A 20,000-nucleotide genomic window follows, 5' to 3' on the forward strand; every position below is an offset into this window, starting at 1 on the left:
TTACCTGGCGTAATACGGTCTGCAAAATGAAATTGAAATGTTGTCAGTAAGGAGGTTATCTACATCCCTTCGGAATCTTGATCATTTATGCAATTCAGGATATTGTTGAAGTGATCACCCCACATACTTGCGATAGCTTTGTCTCCGACTGCTTCCCCTACTCTCTGTGATAGCTTTTTAGTTTTGGGATTTAAGGACTGGATATCTTTCCAAAGACGAGGATAATCACCAGATTCTAAGTTTCAAGACATTGCATCGGCTCTTAGTTGTTTTTCATTTAACCTGCAGTGCTTAAGAGCAAGTTTGAACTGCGCTCTCGCCTGTCTCATTAGTAATGCAGTGTGCCCTTCCCTGGGGCTACCATTTTGCCTCCACAGTAAAAACATTTCTCATGAGTATGTATACAGATCTTTAACCAAGTCATTCCATCCAGGTATATTACGAGAATTACCTTGACGAAATCTGTAGGGAGTCCTGCCCGAAGCAAGTATAGCTTAGATTATGTTCGAATAGAATTCATTCAGGTCCCTCCTGTGGTGGTCATTTCTACAATTTGTGTTAGTACAAAGTAAGGTGTATATCGGTTGAACTATTGACCACAACCTGGTTTCCGTGGTCGTCCTAAAGTATCTGGTTTTCTGTTGGTTTTTAAAAACCCAGTTTACTGCTGGTGGGTGAACAGTTAGGGGGTTCACGGTAGGGAGGGATGGGGTACTGAATGACACCTGTAATGGGATGTGATCGTAGCCCGTTGCAAGATCATAGCGAATATTGCAGGTCATAATAGAATCATGAAGTTGTGGAGATGTGATGCAGTGGTCCAGCCACGAGGTTGTAATAGCGTCCACTCTATTATGTACATATGAATAGGAGGAGGGAGGGAGGAGCATTACATCGCTAATTTGGAGAGCATGATTTTGACAGAAGCGAGTAAGTTCATTATAAGATTGTTTTGTGGGGTGAGAATTAAGGTCCCCGATTATACAAATATGATCAGCAGGAGAATCATGAATAATACTGTGTAACTCCCCTAGGATCATGCAGTAATGATCAAAATTATTGTTATTTTCCCATGGCATATAAACATTAATAATTAGGATTTTAGAGTTCCCTACTGTCACTTGAAGCCCCAGCAATCTGTCACTCCTGTAGGTTATCACCTTTATCGTATTGTCTAAGGATTTGTGCCACAGGAAATAAAGGCCCCCTTTCGGGTGACCGGCTATGATTTGATCTGTAACTTGCATCGATGAGGTCGAGAAGGTTCTGAAGTCTTCATGAATTGAATCGCAGATTGTAAGGTCATGTGGCCAGAGGAGCGTTTCTTGCAATGCAATGATGCCTTTGAAGTTTTTGGAGAACATGTTTAGGAGAGGAATGTTCTGCTTGAGGCCAAAAGTATTCCAAGAGATTATTTTTAATGTATCCATGGCTACTCACGAAGATGGGAGATGAATGCGCTGATCATTTGGGTGGATGGGGGGTTAGCCAGGGGGAGTGGGCAGTCACTCGCCGTGGGGGGTTGACTGGCACTTGCAATGGAAATGACCCTGGTTGGAGTGTCAGTAAGTTCCCCTGGGGGTGGTTGATCCCGGAATAATTTATATCTTGAAACTAATATATTAGGACCGAAATTCTCGCCTTTAAGAATGTCGAGGTGTTGAAATAGGCAGGTAATCCTGTAAGCCACTTTATGTTTAATCCTGCATGGGAGTTCGTGAGAGATGAGTGGGTCAGAGCCAGTGAGAAACTTGACTCTCTCCACTATGGCGTCTAGCGTCACCGATGAGCGCAGATTGTGAATTACTACTTGACATCTCTTCTCTGGTGTCGGGCGAGGTGAAACACGAATGTTGGGCTCCGGTCCAGCGGCCAAACAAGAGGTTCTTCTCTTCTTTCTGCTTGTTTGTATCTGCCAGCCGCCAGACCCCTCATGATCACTTTCATCTGCATCTATGATGGGGGGTTGGGGGGAAGAGATAGGGTGGGGAGGATTACGAGGGTTAGTAATCGTCACCGGAGAAACATCTTCCACCGGAGGCACTGGGGAGGGAGAAGAGATAGGGAGACCAACAGTTCCCTCGGAAAGGTCTAAAGGAGATGGGGGCACTTCCGTGTTGCTGGGAGGCGAGGAAAAACTGGATGCCGCATTCGTAGGAGTCTGGTGGCTATCTGTGCGATTGTCTATCGATCCCTGCACTCCTTTGATCGCATCCCAGATCCGTGTGAGGTTATTTGTTTCCACCATTTTAAGACTGTTTAGGGATTCCTGTAGTCCTTTGATCATGTCCCAGATTCTTGATAATTTATCATTTATCTCCTCAATTTTTTCTGAGATTTTTCCAATTATTTCTGAGAGAGATTTTGCTGTTTGGAAGGCAGATTCTGCCATGTGGTACACCGCAGGTAGGCTTAGGTCAGCAGGCCCCTTTGGAGGCAGATTGTAAGGGTCATCGGTGTAGATTTCCACCGAGCAGGTTCTTAGCCACTTAGTGATATACGATGTTTTCTTGTGAGAGGATAAGTTCTTCGCGGATCGCTCCTTGAGAATGCTCTCTGGTATCAGATCTTTGCATTTTTTATATGCAATGTTGATTTCCTCATTGGAGAAGGCATCACTGACAGATTGTATCGCGGACTCGACGTCGGAACGGTTTGATTGGTATTGTATATAGTAAAGACAATTGTTCGCGAGTACGAACTTGTGTGTGGGGCACAGGCACCGGTAGGCGCCAGGGTCACTTGCGCAACGGTTGGAGGTTGGTCGGGTGACATTTTTGTGGTAAGGGAGGGGTCAAGCACTAACACATACACTGCATTCTTTTACCCATTTCCCTGGACCAATAGGCCTCGAGTAGCTGTGATTTGAAAGATTTCTAAGGCATTGATTGGAGCAGAAAGAATATTAGTATATCTGCCGTTGCACAACACTCTCCGGTTTACACACCGGGTATTACGTGGAGACACTATTAACATATTGATTACTATAGGAGGTATAATCACCAAGGGCGAAAAACCCCTCTTTTCTGTGAAGAAACGCGAGAGAGACCTCCAGCACGTCCGCCCCCACACAACGCTACTTTAACCTTGATAAAGATTTATGTTTAAAGACAGTAGGTTTGTAAACAGCTTGCTCTTTCCTGCTCAAAGTTCTAGGGCTCCTCCTCACTTCATAGAAAACGCTCTTGCGGATGCAACTAGATTTGCTCAACCTACCTTAGCCGTCACAACATTGACTGCCATTGACATCAGGTAACTTTAATCGCGTTGGGATACAAACATGAGTTTGTAGAAAGTAAAATAATTGCATTCACCACTTACGATTATGCAATAATGTCCCCGTTCATGAAGAAAAACGAGTAAATATTTTCGTCGTGATACATAGTACTACAATCAGAAATTCACATTCTATCTACCAGATCTCTATGAACGAATTATAGCGCTGAATGGCCTTTGATGCCCCAGTGCTTGGCTTAATGCCTAAATCCTATATTCAATTCAATTCAATCTATGAACGAATCCTTCTGAGAAATTCCAATTATTCGGACATATATCGTGTTTTTAAGTATCTGAACGGTTTTGTTTTGCAGTTTTAACTTATATGATATAATTTGCAGTGTATTTTCATATTCTAGAGTAAATTTAGCGATATGTCTTTTCTGTACAAACAAATGGAAGATTCGATGAACGGAAGCTAATGAAAACTGTATCTTCAGTTTTCTTGTCGAGTGTACACACACACACATATATATATATATATATATATATATATATATATATATATATATATATATATACATATATATATATATATATATACATATATATACATATATATATATATATATATATATATATATATATATATATATATATATATATATATATGATATATATATATCTATATATATATATATATATATATATATATATATATATATATATATATATATATATATACATATACATATACATATATATATATATATATATATATATATATATATATATATATATATATATACATATATATATATATATATATATATATATATATATATATATATATATATATATATATATATGTATAACTGAATCACGAAAGTTAGGAACGTGATAAATCCATAAATAAAGATAAATGCCACGAAGGAAAAATAAACGATAAACGAAGGAGGTCTGCAAGATCTTTTGACTTTAAAAGTCCTTTACTGAGCAGATACTGACATAAATACGAGAAAAGACAATACAAGAAGATTCGTATAACTGACAGATAGGGATTATAAAGAGATTAGTACCTAGAATCCGACACACCTGGAAGATAAGAAACCTTCCCAAACAAGCATAAACAATGGGTGCAATTAAAGGTTTAAGACAATCATCTCAGATGCAATTTCCAGACAATTAAAGGATTATAGGTGACAGCTATTCAGAAACTTGGGTAAACAAAACCATATTTCACAATTACATGACAGACATACATTACAACAAAAGTTAATAACTCTAAGGCAACTAATTTTTATTTAAGTCAGTAATTATATCTTTGAGGTCATTCTTAAACATGTTACAAATACAAGGGTCTAAAATCTAAATGAAAAAGGCCACGACTAACATTGAAATTACGATGAAAAGTAAGTTGTATTAAAGCAGATTCTAAAAGATTTCGTGATAAGACATCTCTTGACCTTGCAATTACGGAACTATCAATCCAATTTATTCCGTGGTTGTTTTCACTTAAATGAATGAATAATGCATTAGATTTTTGCCCAGTTTTTACAGAATATTTATGCTGGCTTAGCCTTACTTCTAAGCCTTTGCTGGACTGTCCGAGATAAAATGAGGGACAATCCATACATGGAATTTTATATATTATGTTGTTGCTTTCTCTGGGGCCATTTTTTATTAACATTCTTTTTAGTGTGTTATTATAGGAAAAAACAAGGTTGACATTAAAAGCTTTTAACAATGGTTTAATGGTTTCAAATCTGTGAAAATAAGGCAAACTGAGAATGTTCTTAGAATTTTCTTTGTGTGTGTTATATACAGTATAAAACTTTTTGTGGGCTTTATTATAACAAATGTCTAATATATGTGAAGGATAGCATAAATCTTTCCCTATTTTTCTTATGTATGCAATTTCTTGATCCAAATATTGTGGACTGACAATTCGCAATGCTCGTAAAAACATAGAGGAAAAAATTGATATTTTTATATTAAGATGGTGGCCTGAGAAGAAATGAACATAAGTTAAGTTGTTAGTCGGTTTCCTATAAATACTGAATTAGTAGTAGTTGCTGCCCACTCTGTGGGTCGGCTCCCCTCTTGTGGGGGTTTTGTCGTAGGAGATTTCTATTGGTAAGAGGTTCGTGGTAGTGGTCTCACTTGCCCTAGTGTTCATACCGACGCCCTCTTGGAGGGTGAGCGAGTCAGTTATACTGACCTTTTCTTTATTTTATTTATTCTCTGGTATTTGTTAGTGCATTTACCTTAGAAATAATGGATTAAAGGGATATTTCGCTGGGCGACACGAACCAATCGCCCAGAAATAGATTTTTCCTTACGTCAAAATCCCTTTTCTAATTCTAGAGTAAACTTAATCGATGGTACCTGGTTATTTAATTTAGAGAGTAAATCATTTACATCAATACCGACAGGAAGAACAGCTAAACAGCTAAACAATCATCAGTTTGCCTTATTTTAACGGATTTGAAACCATTAAACCATTGTTAAAAGCTTTTAATGTCAACCTTGTTTTTTCCTATAATAACACACTAAAAAGAATGTTAATAAAAAATGACCCCAGAGAAAGCAACAACATAATATATAAAATTCCATGTATGGATTGTCCCTCATTTTATCTCGGACAGTCCAGCAAAGGCTTAGAAGTAAGGCTAAGCCAGCATAAATATTCTGTAAAAACTGGGCAAAAATCTAATGCATTATTCATTCATTTAAGTGAAAACAACCACCGAATATAAATTGGATTGATAGTTCAGTAATTGCAAGGTCAAGAGATGTCTTATCACGAAATCTTTTAGAATCTGCTTTAATACAACTTACTTTTCATTGTAATTTCAATGTTAGTCGTGGCCTTTTTCATTTAGACCCTTGTATTTGTAACATGTTTAAGAATGACCTCAAAGATATAATTACTGACTTAAATAAAAATAGTTGCCTTAGAGTTATTAATTTTTGTTGTAATGTATGTCTGTCATGTATTGTGAATATGGTTTTGTTTACCAAGTTCTGAATAGCTGTCACCTATAATCCTTTAATTGTCTGGAAATTGTATCTGAGATGATTGTCTTAACCTTTAATTGCACCCATTGTTTATGCTTGTTTGGGAAGGTTTCTTATCTTCCAGGTGTGTCGGATTCTAGGTACTAATCTCTTTATAATCCCTATCTGTCAGTTATACGAATCTTCTTGTATTGTCTTTTCTCGTATTTATGTCAGTATCTGCTCAGTAAAGGACTTTTAAAGACGAAAGATCTTGCAGACCTCCTTCGTTCATTTTTCCTTCGTGGTATTTATCTTTATATATATATATATATATATATATATATATATATATATATATATATATGCACATATATATATATATATACAGTGGTACCTTGACATACAAAAGGCTCAACTTATGAAAAACTCGAGAGACGAAAACAAATATGAAAAATTTTACGGCTCTACATACGAAAATTGCTCAAAATACGAAAGGTTGTTGCTGTAAAGTCCCGAGATTCGCCCGGACCACCGAGAACAATTTTTAAACTAGCGCCCCGCCAACTGAGTAAACTCGCCACCATCCTCCCGCTCTCCCATTAGTTCCTGGTGCTAGTCACCCCATAAGATCCTGCTCTCCTATTGGTCAGCATCTACCCCTTGTGCTATATGTATTTTATTGGTAAAAGGATGCTGTAAATTGAAAAACTTATTCATGCAATACATTTAATAAAAAAAATAAAACATTAGGTAAAGATAGAATAAAGAATAGAAATGAATGGTTATTATACTGTTTGGTAGTTTCAGTAGTTGAAGAGAGATAATGAAAATTTATGGCTTACTGTGTACTAGGAAATGTGATTGCTTGGCGATCGTTCGGTACTCGTAAGTGCTGGATGTAAACAGAAGTTTGGAAGCTTTTTTTGTTTGTGTATTATAGTTAATGATTAATCAATAATTATTTGAAATGAGTACATGCAATACATTTAATAAAAAAATTGTGAATTAGATATCATAAAATATAAAATAAATCAGATTGCTATCATCGAAGCCAACAAATACTTATTTTCTAGAATTCTTCTTCTGTTTTAATATTACATTAGGTATATGTTTCATTATAGCTGCCGGTAACTCGGTATCTCCATTAGGTAAAGATAGAATAAAGAATAGAAATGAATGGTTATTATACTGTTTGGTAGTTCCATTAGTTGAAGAGAGATACTAATGAAAATTTATGGCTTACTGTGTCCTAGGAAAAGTGATTGCTTGGCGATTGTCCGGTACTCGTAAGAGCTGAATGTAAACAAACAATTGGAAGGTTTTTTTATTGTTTGCTTGTGTATTATAGTTAATGATTAATTAATAATTATTTGAAATGAGTACATATTGATTTTTTATACATTCTATTGGTATATTCTAAGCTTTTAGCTTCTTAGGTTTAGATGTCAGAATCATAGACTAGGCTATAGTACGTAGCAACTCCTAACATAGGCTAGGCTTATTGCTAAGGGACATATACTAAAGTCCTAATATATGCAGTAAAAATGGGGTTGAACATTACATCCAGTTGAATATTACTGTAAGTATGTACAGTATATTGCCTTTTTGGAGTCATATTTCTTTTGTCGGATCGTCGTCGTAACCCTGGCCAAGAACATGTGTTGTAGGCCTGGAAATATGATTTACTGGGGTGTTTTTGTAGGGGTTGGAACGGATTAGGCATTTTACATGTAAATTACATGTAAAATGCGGTTCAAGATATGAAAAACTCATGATACGAAGGCCGCCTCGGAACGGATTAATTTTGTATCTCGAGGTACCACTGTACAGTGGTCCCCCCGTATTCGCGGGGGATGCGTACCAGACGCCCCCGTGAATAGTTAGAACCCGCGAATGTTTGGAACCCCTATAAAAATGCTAAAAACAACCTATTTTGTGAGTTAAAACTCAAGAAAAACCCACTAAAAATTTTCCTTCATGGTTTTTTTAATAGTTTTATCACAAAAAGTGCATTTTATGATGAAATTCATCAAAAAAACCAGGAATTTAGTTGCATATTTATCATAGAAAAATACCCGCCAATGCGCGAATTTTCCGCGAATAATGCAGGGAAACGTTCCCGAGAGAAATCCGCGAATGTGTGAGAACGCGAATATGGGGGTCCACTGTACATATATATATATATATATATATATATATATATATATATATATATATATATATATATATATATATATATATATATATATATATATATATATATATATATATATATATATATATATATATATATATATATATATATATATGTATATATGTATATATGTACAGTGGACCCCCCATATTCGCGTTCTCACACATTCGCGGATTTCTCTCGGGAACGTTTCCCTGCATTATTCGCGGAAAATTCGCGCATTCGCGGTATTTTTCTATGATAAATATCCACAAATTCCTGGTTTTTTTGACAATGTTGTGGCTTACAACGATTTTCGGCTTACGACACGTCTCAAGAATGGAACCCCCGTCGTAACCAGGGGACTGCCTGTACATTATATATATATATATATATATATATATATATATATATATATATATATATATTACACTATATACTATATACCTATTAGTATATATATATAATATTATATATATATAATATATATATATATATATATATAATGATATATATATATATCATAATATATATTATATATATATATATATACTATATATATATATATACACTATATATTATATATATATATATATATATATATATATATATCTATATATATATAATATATACATATATATTATGTATGTGTTATATGTATAATGGTGTATATATATATATATATATATATATAGTATCCTATATATGTATGTATGTATGTGATATATATATATACATGTATATGGTGAAATATAAAATATATATTAATATATATATATATATATATTATATATATATAAGTATATGTATATATGTATACTATATAGTATATTAGATATATATATATATAATATATATATATATATATATATATATATATACACAGGCAGTCCCCTGGTTACGACGGGGGTTCCATTCTTGAGACGTGTCATAAGCCGAAAATCGTTGTAAGCCACAACATTGTCAAAAATCCTAAGAAAACCTTACTTTTAATGCTTTGGGTACATTGAAAACTATGCAAACTGCATTCTTATTGCATTTCTCATCCAAAAAACCTTTAAATATTGATTATTTTGCATTTTTGGTGTCATATTTCATCTGCCAGACCAGTGTTGTAGGCATCGTAACCCTGGAACATGCGTCGTGGCCCTGGAAATAATTTCTGATGAATATAATTGAAAAGCGCCTTAACCTTGGAACGTCGTTATCCAAACCCGTTGTAACCCTGGGACTGCCTGTATATATATAAGGGGTTCTTCCAAGTTGCTACGAACTCTGCCTGCTTGTTGTCTCGTTATCTCAACCCAGACGTCATACGTCTGAAGCCAAGGTTGACTTTAGAGTAGGTGAGGTCGGTGGCGCCATCCTTGTCTCCGCAGGAGGCCTCAGCATTGGGGTCTACGGGAGCCTCTATGTTACAGACTGTCATGGTTGGATTTCTGGGCGACGGTCATTGCCAAGATTGTGTCTGACAGGTCCCCAGAAGGGTTGGTGAGTGCTTCTTCTCTTGCCAGTTTGTTGCAGTCTGGGAGCAAAGCGTTCTCATATCTCGCACAACTTGGCGTCAATTTGTGGGCTAATCTTCTGATCAGAAGAGATGCGTCTTTGTCAAGGATAGCAAGATCGGTTGGCCCTGAGTCCTTGTTGGCGCTAGGGAATTGGGATCTTTTAGAATCTTGGTTCCTGTTCCCTCGGACTGAGCTGGAGGACGTGATAGACCAATGCCGAGCTGACACGAAGGACAGGTTGGTGCACCAGGCCTGTGTCCAAGTCAGAGTCTTGCTCTTGGAGACATCCCGCCCTTCCTCCTTCTCCTCCTGCTCAGCAGCAATCATGGAGATTGTTGCCTGGCAGGCCATCTAGGAGTTCGGTTTCGGCAGGGCCCTCCCATTCGTCCCAGCCTAGGTCAAAGGACCAACATCCCTTTCGGTCCCTCTCTTGCAGGTCTAGAAGGGGCTCCAGGGACAGAAATAAGGGGGGTCATCAATACGTTGGGCGCCTCTCCCTCTCCTTTGCCAGTGGGCCAAGTGGCAGAGTTATGGGGTGGAGAAGTGGGTAGTAGATGTCCTTCGGGTGGGATATCTACTACCATTCGACTTCTTTCTCCCGCTCTCGGACAAACCTCTGCTCAGGCGAGTGTATCCCCCAGATTCTCTGAAGTTCTTGGCTCTCCGGGAGGAAGTGCAGAAGGTGCAATAGAGTAATTGGTGCATCCGTCTTCAGGGTTTTACTACAGTCACATCTTGGTGCCTAAGGCATCAGGGGGATGGAGACCTGTGATCCACCTTGAATTATTTCATCAGGAAGACAAACTTCAAGATGGAGACCCCTCGATGAGTGTCGGCATCTGTGAGGGAAAGTGACTTCATGCTGTCAATAGATCTGAAGGACGCATACTTCCTGATCCCTATTCATCCGTCACCCAGGTCGTTCCTTCACTTCTCTCTCAGAGACAAGGTCTTCGAGTTCAAAGTCCTGTGCTTCAGGTTGACCACAGCCCCTCAGGTGTTCACTAGTCTTCTCTCTCGTCTCAACTTGGGCCCATGCTCAGGGGATCCATTTGCTGAGGTACCTCGATGATTGGTTGGTCTTAGCAGGTTCCAGAGAGAAGCTGCTGCAGGACAGATATCATCTGCTTCGGTTTTGTCTGGAACTCGGCATCATGGTAAACCAAGAGAAGTCAAATCTTGTACCCAGTCAAAGGATTCTCTATCTAGGCATGGTCATCGATACGGCAGTCTCAAGAGTTTTCCTTTCAGATCAGAGGTTAGAGAAGTTGTGTGTAGTGGTGCATAACTTCTTGTTGCAACCAGATTAGTCAACTCATCAGTTGCAGATTCTTCTAGGATTTTTGTCTTCTCAGGAGAAGCTGGTCCCTCATGGGCGATTTCATCTTCGGTCTCTGCAATGGAGACAGGGAATTCTGGTCTCCGGCGGGATACTTGCCCCTAATAAGGGTTCCTCTGTCCCTGGAAGTGAGAGAAGATCTTTGTTGGTGGTTGGACGACCAGAATCTCTTGAAGGGTTTTCCTCTGCGCTCTCTTCCGCTGGACTTCCTTCTGTTTTCAGACACCTCCCTCGCAGGTTGGGGCGCTCATTTAGGCAGCCCCATTACTTCGGGCGTTTGGAGTTTGGAGGACAGACAGCAGCATATCAACATCTTTAGAGTTAAAGGCAGCCTTTCTGGGTCTGAAGGAATTTCAGGAGAAAGTAGAGGGACATTCTTTTGTTTTGTCGAACAACACCACGGTGGTCGCTTATGTGAAGAAGCAAGGGGGCCTGGTTTCACATCAACTTCATGCTTTGACAGTCGAGGTTCACCAGTGGGCGGTCAGCAATTCGATGGAGCTCTCAGCCAGATATATCCCAGGCAAAAGGAATGTGGTCACAGACAAGCTCAGTCGTCAGGATCAGATCCTAAGCACAGAATGGTCTCTCCATCAGGCAATGGCAGACAGGCTCTTCCAGGTTTTGGGGGAGACCTATGCTGGACCTCTTTGCGACCCGGTTCAACGGGAAACTGAAGATATTCTGTTCAGTGATTCTGGATCCTCTGGCATTAGCGGAGGACACGTTCCCTGGACAACCTGGAGGTGTACGCCTTCCCTCCATTTTGTTTGATCCCACAAATCCTGAACAGGTTGATGAGTTTGCAGAGTCTCAGGATGTCATTGGTAGCCCCTCTGTGGCCGCAGGCAGAATGGTTTCCGGATCTGCTGTTGTTGTTGTCGGAGGTGCCAAGGGAGATTCCCCCCTGGCAGCATCTTCTCTGTCAGCCACACATAGAAAGATTCCACCAGTCAGTAGAATCTCTGTCTCTTTACGGTTGGAGGCTATCAAGGATCTCCTCCGAGCGAGAGGCTTTTCTCAGAAGACAGCAGGACAAATGAGTAGCCGAGAACCAGAAGGTGTTAAGCGCCGTTTTTTAAAAATTGAGTAATTGCAAGTTAAAGTTAAAATATTGTAGCTCGGTAACTATAATAGGTATTAACATGGGGTTTGTTGCACTTTAAAGCTAAAGACCATAGTTTTTTTGTGTGTAAGTGTCAGATTTGTAAGTTTTTAGGAAAATACCAAAAAAATACCAAAAATACAGACTAATATCAAAAATTATAAAAAACAACAACAGTATCAATGGAAATACATCATAAAACAGTTCTAAATCATGTAAATACACAGAAAACATTTCAAAAGAATTAATAATGTCCATTTTTATTGGAAAATACTGGGAAAATGCCAAAAAAATTCTGAAAAATACCATACAGTAGATACATACGAACATAAAAAAATAATACACAACAACAATATCAATGGAAATACATCCTTAAACAGTTCCAACTTATGTAAATACATAGAAAAAGCTCAAAATCAGTATTAATATCAAAGTTTATAGGAAAATACCAAAAAATACCCCAAAAATACCAATACATACAAACATAAAAAAAATAATAAAAACCAACCACAATATTAATGTAAAAACACCCAAAAATAGTTCAAAATAATGTAAAAAAAAAAAAAAAAAAGTAATCATTATCATTAATAATAATGATAATACAAATTTTTGATTTAGCACTCACCACAGCAACATTACGCACTTTTATGGCCTTGAGAAGGGCCAGGCACTGCAATATCACACTTAGGTTCACTTGTAGATGATGACGAATCACTAACATCAGCCATTGTCACGAAAGCACTGAAGAAACGTTGTAAAATAGCGTAAAAAAAGGATAAATCCATGAGCGTATGTTTACAAAACACGCGGACCTGTTGAATTGCATGAGTTTTGTTTACGTTCTGCCGCATCCCGTGACGCTATGCTTCGTGCGTGCTGATTGGCTCGAGAAAGCGTATTGCGCTATGATTGTCTGAGATGCCTACTCACTCATTGACGAAGCACTGTGATTAGCTACCGCTTTCTCGGGTAATCTGGACTGAGTGGTGAAGGGACGCGATGCTAGATGACACCTTCTGGTTCTGAGAATTTATCCGCTGCGCGCTACAAATTTTTCCGGCGAAACTTGCATTGACTTCTGAGGGGTTTTCGACCATATTGCAGGACCAGAAAGGGCCAAATGATGGACCATGTTCTGTGAAAATCTCGGTTTTGGTGGTGGTGGCACTTAGCACCTTCTGGTTCTCGGCTACTCAAATGTCCAGCAGTGTCAGAAAGTCTACCTCCGTTTGCCAAGGCAATGGGCGATTTACTGTGATTGGTGTCATAAACAGGGTTTTTCTCCACTCGGGACGACCTCTATTCAGCGCATAGCAGACTTTTTGGCCTTCCTCAGGGATGAGAAAGGCTTGTCTGTTTCCCCCATTAGAGGCTATAGGGCAACCTTGAGTTTAGTGTTACATGTTAGAGTTATCGACATCTCATCCTGGGAACTCTCCCTGCTAGTTAAGGGGCTTGAGCAGTTGTGTTCTCCTAGAGAGCTCAAGCCTCCAATGTGGGATGTTTCCTTGGTCTTGAGAAGTTTCACTAAAGCTCCTTATGAGCCTTTGCGTCGTTCATCAGACAGGAACTTGATACTCAAAACAGTTTTCCTCCTGGCCTTGGCATACTAGGGGTTGGCGGTCAGTGTCCTTCGAATTTGTCCCGGAATTCGTGTCCAAGACCCAGAATCCCTTGGTGCAGGATGATAGGTTCGCCTCCTTTTCCATTCCATCCCTGGATGACTTCATGGGCGGTGATTCTCAAGAGCTTTTGTTATGTCCTGTCAGGGTTCTGCGTTGCTATCTTAAGAGGACACGAGATCTTAGGCCAGGTTGTTGTAGGCTTTTTGTTAGCACGGGGCGTACGAAGAAAGAGGTGTCCAAGAATACAATTTTTTTTTAATACGTGAAGCTATCAGACAGGCGTATTTGATGATTCTGCTGCCTCGTCTGTGCAGGCTAGAGCACAGGACGTCAGAGGTATTGGTCCTCTCTGCCTTTTTAGAAGAATTTGGCTGTTCATAGGGTTCTGAGCACTGGTATTTGGTTATGCCAGTCCACGTTCACCTCTTTCTATCTTAAAGATGTTGCCCACAGATCTATGGACACATTTTCCCTAGGTCCTGTGGTGGTTGCCCAACAGGTTGTGAAACTCATCGTTGCCCTTAACAGGGCACTTTTGTATCTTACCTAAGATGATTGTGTGGAAGAGAGAATGAGCGAGTTGGCTGGTCTCTTTCTTTCTTGTGTTCCTTTCCTTCTTCCTACGGGCGGGTTGAGGAATAGACACGTCATTCGCTGGACTGGTTTGATACAGGTGGGTTAGGTAGTCATACTGATAGTTTGGTTGCTCTGTGTAAAAATAATCAAACCCTCTATTCAGTAGCATATACTTCGCTCCCTAGCAAGAGGGAGTGAGGAGTAATAACGAACCCTGGTGCATTGGTTTGTTATCGAACAGTCAAAGTTTTTCTTTAGTTCCCTAATTCAATGATTCGTCCCATATATCATCGTAGGTAACCCAGTGGCTGAGTGGTTTGATATCACTTTATCTAGCTTCTCATAGGCTTCAGTCCCTCTCCTGTAGATATTTCTTTTGGAGTTGGACTGGTGGGTAGGCCCCCAGCCAGTTTAGGATGTCTGTACTTCCCTCCAAGTATAAGTCTATCCTATTGTTAAGACTGAAGGTTTGTTCGTGTATGAACAAATGACAAATTTTCTAAGATAATTTGTATTTGTTCATACGCGAACAATCCTTACGGCGACAGATAGGCCCTGGAGATGGAGAAGTGAGAGCGCCTGCAACATGTGCACGAACGGGGGAGGCTGCAACACGCTTGTGACTCGATGCAGAGGACGAAGCAGCCACTGCAGAGCGCACAGGGGAAGATACACTAACACTCTCAGGAACACGGGCGTGTTGCTCCTCACCTGCAGGCAAAAAAAAAAAGGACAAAGTCCTTATCCTTCCAATGCTTGATACATGGCGGAGATGGAGGAGAAGGAAGGAAGAGAGCACTGGCTCCTTACCAAGTCTCTTTGCAGGAGGTGGGGACGATGCAACACACTTGCTTCCAGTCCTCCCTGCTGACATGGCAGCCAACTTATCTTCCAGAACAGAGTCCAATCTCTTAAAAACCACGTGGCATAAAGTCTCAGATGGATCAGCAAGAGAAGGCTCCAACAACATGGAAGGGAGATGCAGCAAACTGGATGGCAGATATGATGTCATGGCAGCGAACGATGATGACACAGATGAGCGAGGCAGTGCAGTGGAGGCGACTGAGATTGATGTCATCGATAGAAGTGACGTCATAAGCGGCGATGACGTCATGGTTTCCCCTCGATCTGAACAGGAAGCAGATGCCACTGGTGGAGGGATACAAAATGGCTGACCCCGTGACGTCACTAGCGAGGCTGACGCCACAGAAGCGGCAACTGTCACTGGCGGAGCAATACAATATGGCTGACCTCGGCTACCCACGAAGATGAGGCCAGGACGAGGGGGGAGGGCCTGGACAGCATGAGGAGGGGGTTAGCGAGCATCCATGAAGTGTGACAGCAAACCCTCTAAGGACAGAGAACCCCGTAGCCCCATGGTCTTCCAAAGCGCCGCCATCTTGGATGCCTCCGACTCTGCAAAAAAAAAAAAAAAAAAGAGACAATGATGAAAAAGCCTCCTCCCTCTGGCGAATCAGATTAACTCCCAAAGAAGAAGGGGCGACATATAAAAATTAGCCTGAGGGCCTCCCGATACTTCCAACGACAAATCAATGGAAGAAAAGGAAGAGGACAAAGGCACAACACTGCTATGGGGTGTGATTGCAGCAGGAGATGAAGCATCAGGAAGAAGAGACGAAAAAACCCCCACGAAGGGATAGTAGAAATCCTATGATGCTACCTCTTGCTATTAAACAACTTCCACTGCTCTTTAGGCCACGTACAGCATTTCATGCACAGATTCGTTATTGAACAAACATTAGAGTGCCATCTACTGCAAGTGATGTGGGGGGTCGCAGCCGAAGCCAAAAAACGAGAACATGGAAAACCTGGAGTTCCAGGGCACACACATTGACGAGGCTGAGAAGGAGCAGAAGAAGCCATAATAACAGCACAAACACACACGCACACTAATCACAATCGAAACGGGCAATGAACCGGGTAAAGGCCGAGAGAGGTCAATCATAACTCTCACCCAGGCCGTTGAGAAAAGGCTGACGCGGTGGCATAGGTGTGTGGTCCTTGACCACTCCTCACACTCAATATACGCACACATTGCCAGATCTCACAAGATTCCTTGCTTTCCTCTGCGAAATAACCGGATCCAGCTAGGCGCTAGAAATGATTTTATTGTTAAGACCTCAGGTTTGTAGTTATGAAAAATATAAATTGTCTTAGAAAATTTGTCATTTTTCATAGCTACAAACCTGAGGTCTTAACGTAGTACTGCCCACCTATAGCCGCCCCTCTGTCATCTTAAGACATCCTGGGTTGGGAAAGACTGAACACTGTAGCATGGGTGCGTGGTCTTTGACCAGTTTTCACCCGATATACGCACACGTTGCCAGATCTCACAAGATTCTTTGCTTTTCATTTGTGATTTAACCAGATCCAGCTAGGTGCTAGAATATTATCCTATTGTTAAGACCTCAGGTTTGTAGCTAGAAAAAATACAAATTGTCTTAGAGAATTTGTCGTATTTCATTGCGTATTTCTTGTGATTTTCAGTTGTATTTTGGGATTTATGTATTGAGAATGCATCATAGTTTATGAGTTAAACCAAGTTTCTCAATTACATTTCTTACTTAACAGTTCTCCAAAAGGAAAACGAGGAAGAAAACCTAAAGAATCTACACCAGATGACTACTTTCTTCCCATGGCTCAGGGTAAGTATTCAATAGTATTTGATACAGATTTCGCTGTTCAGTATTATTAGGTTTAATTACTCTTTTACTATTATAAAATGCACTTTGTCTTCGCTAAATATTTAAAGTACCTGTAGAAAGGCATCTGAAGTCCCAAAGACTATGCAAAACTGGAAATCTGTTAAGGCTAGTCATCTGCAGTTAATATGAAAATGCACTTCGGTGGGAAAGGACTTAGAAATTGCTAATGCTTCCAGATGCATGGTAATAGACAAAATACATTGAAGATCTAATTTGATGCACTGTGACCATATATAATAAATATATTCAATCAGATTTAAAGATATAAAAATAAGATGGTAATTTAGTAAAACTAACTTTGTTAAAGCACTAAACTTTTGTATTGCCAACTACAAAGTTAAATATAATTACAAAAGTTATAGAAAAAAAATTGGTATCCCTATGGGTGCTGATTGCAGCCCTAACATTGCTAATATATATAGTATATATATATATATATATATATATATATATATATATATATATAGATATATATATATATATATATATATATATATATATATATATATATATATATATATATATATATATATATATAAATAAAGGTTTTCTGCCACGAAGGAAAAAATGAAAAAGCGAGATAGCCTAGTACTTTCGGTCCTGTTCGGACCCTTTACTGAAGTTTGCCTTCAGTAAAGGGTCCGAACAGGACCGAAAGTACTCGGTCTATCTCGCTTTTTCATTTCCTTCGTGGCAAAAAACCTTTATATATATATATATATATATAGATATATATATATATATATATGTATGTATGTTGTATGTATGTATGATGTATGATGTTCTGTATGTATGTATGTATGTATGTATATGTATGTATGTATGTATGTATGTAGTATGTATGTATGTATATGTATGTATTATATATATATAGATATATATAATAATTATAATATAGATTATATATATATATATATATATATAATATTATATTATAAATATTATATATATAATATATATATTATATATATCTATATATATATATATATATATATATATATATCTATATATGTATATCATTATATATATATATATATATATATATATATATATATATATATCTTATATATATATATATATATATATACATATATATATATATATATATATATATATATATATATATACTATATATGTATATGTATATATATATATATATATATATATATATATTATATATATATATATAATATATATATATATACACATATATACACATATATACACACACACAGTCATACCGCTACTTATGAAAGTCCCTGCGTACAAAAAATCCAGGTTACGAAGGCAAAGACGAAGATTTTTTTGCTTCTGTGTACAAAAATAATTCAGGTTGCGAAAGGGTATATGTACTATAAAGTCTGAGATTCGCCCGGGCCGCTGAGAACAATTTTAGAAGTCGTGCGCTGCCAACTCAATAGACTCGCCACCATCCTCCTGCTCTCCCATTGGTTCCAGATGCTAGTCACTGTTGTAATATCCTGCTCTCCTATTGGTCAGCATCTGTCCCATCATGCCTCTATGTAAAGGTGTTCCTTGACCTTTTCGTTTTGGTAGTGTTATCATAAACACCTGGAATTCGCTCATTCACATAGATTTCATTTGTTAACATAAATTCGTGTTAGTGATTTCGCTTTCATTGTACTGTAAATTACTTTATCTTGTTGTGTGTGAACTTAACTACTCAATGTTATTAGCCATGGGTCCCAAGAATGTTGCTAAAGTTGACAGAAAGAAGAGGATGCTTTCTATGGAGACGAAGGTGGAGATAATCGAAAAGTGTTAATGTTTTCTGCCATTTGTTAATGTGATTCGTAAAGTTTAGTGTTAATGTTTTCTACCATTTTTTAATGTGTTTCGTAAAGTTAAGTGTTCATGTTTTCTGAAATTTGTCTTCCCCCTCTGTCGCCACTTTTGGACATCGCCTCACTTGAAAGATAAGGTTCCTCATTTTACTACATACGCACTGTGACGAAGTGCCATGTATCTGGTTACTACACTTCCCATTCAGACACATGAACCTTCACCACAGGTACTAAACAACTGAATACTCTAAAGACAACAGTGATCCCTTAAACAACTTACCAGTATTGCAGAAAATCAGACTAAGTTCATCAAAACAGGTGTGAGGTAATTCTGTGTAATTAAATCAAAGGGCATCACTCCGTCAACAACTTTAAAAGTCTAAGTATTTCCCTGATTTCAGAAGTCTTAAGTACTTCCCTGGTTCTAACTCACTTCAAGTAAATCTTCAGATCAATTATCACTCTTATGTTTCTACCTAAACTAATCATACAATTATATGCATGTATACTGGTGAAAAAGAAAACACTTATAAAAATTTTAAATACAAAAATTTATTATCAAACTCAAAATTTATAAGTGAAATTCACAATATCAGGGAAAATTACTGTTACTTGAAAACAAAGCAAAGTTGAATTAATTCTTGAATTATTTAAGTAAAATTAAATCAAAATTAATTTATAACAAAATTCAATAAAATTAATTCAATTTAAATTCAAAAGTTTTAGGTAATAATTAAAATTTAGAAATTAATTCACAAGTGCTAAACAACAATGAAACTTGAAAAGAATTCTAAGTAAATGCAAATTAATTCACAAGTGCTAAATTCAATTAAATGTGCAACGATTAATTAATGAAAACAATTAAGTTAATCAAATTGTGAATGCAAACGAAAACACAGAAAATTGTGGAAAATACCAAAACTG

General features: G+C 38.1%; 1 protein-coding gene across 4 annotated transcripts in view; it reads left to right on the forward strand.

Moving 5' to 3' along the window:
• The window catches only part of LOC135216795 (uncharacterized), a 219,590-nt gene that overhangs the window by 125,056 nt on the left and 74,534 nt on the right, over nucleotides 1–20,000 (forward strand). For all 4 annotated transcript variants that reach the window (XM_064252280.1, XM_064252282.1, XM_064252283.1 and 1 more), the window contains exon 5: nucleotides 17,138–17,211. In XM_064252280.1, the coding sequence (XP_064108350.1) occupies nucleotides 17,138–17,211 (74 nt within the window). The remainder of the gene's footprint in view (nucleotides 1–17,137; nucleotides 17,212–20,000) is intronic.

Source organism: Macrobrachium nipponense, chromosome 6 (genome assembly GCF_015104395.2).
Source record: "Macrobrachium nipponense isolate FS-2020 chromosome 6, ASM1510439v2, whole genome shotgun sequence".
Lineage (NCBI taxonomy): Eukaryota > Metazoa > Arthropoda > Malacostraca > Decapoda > Palaemonidae > Macrobrachium > Macrobrachium nipponense.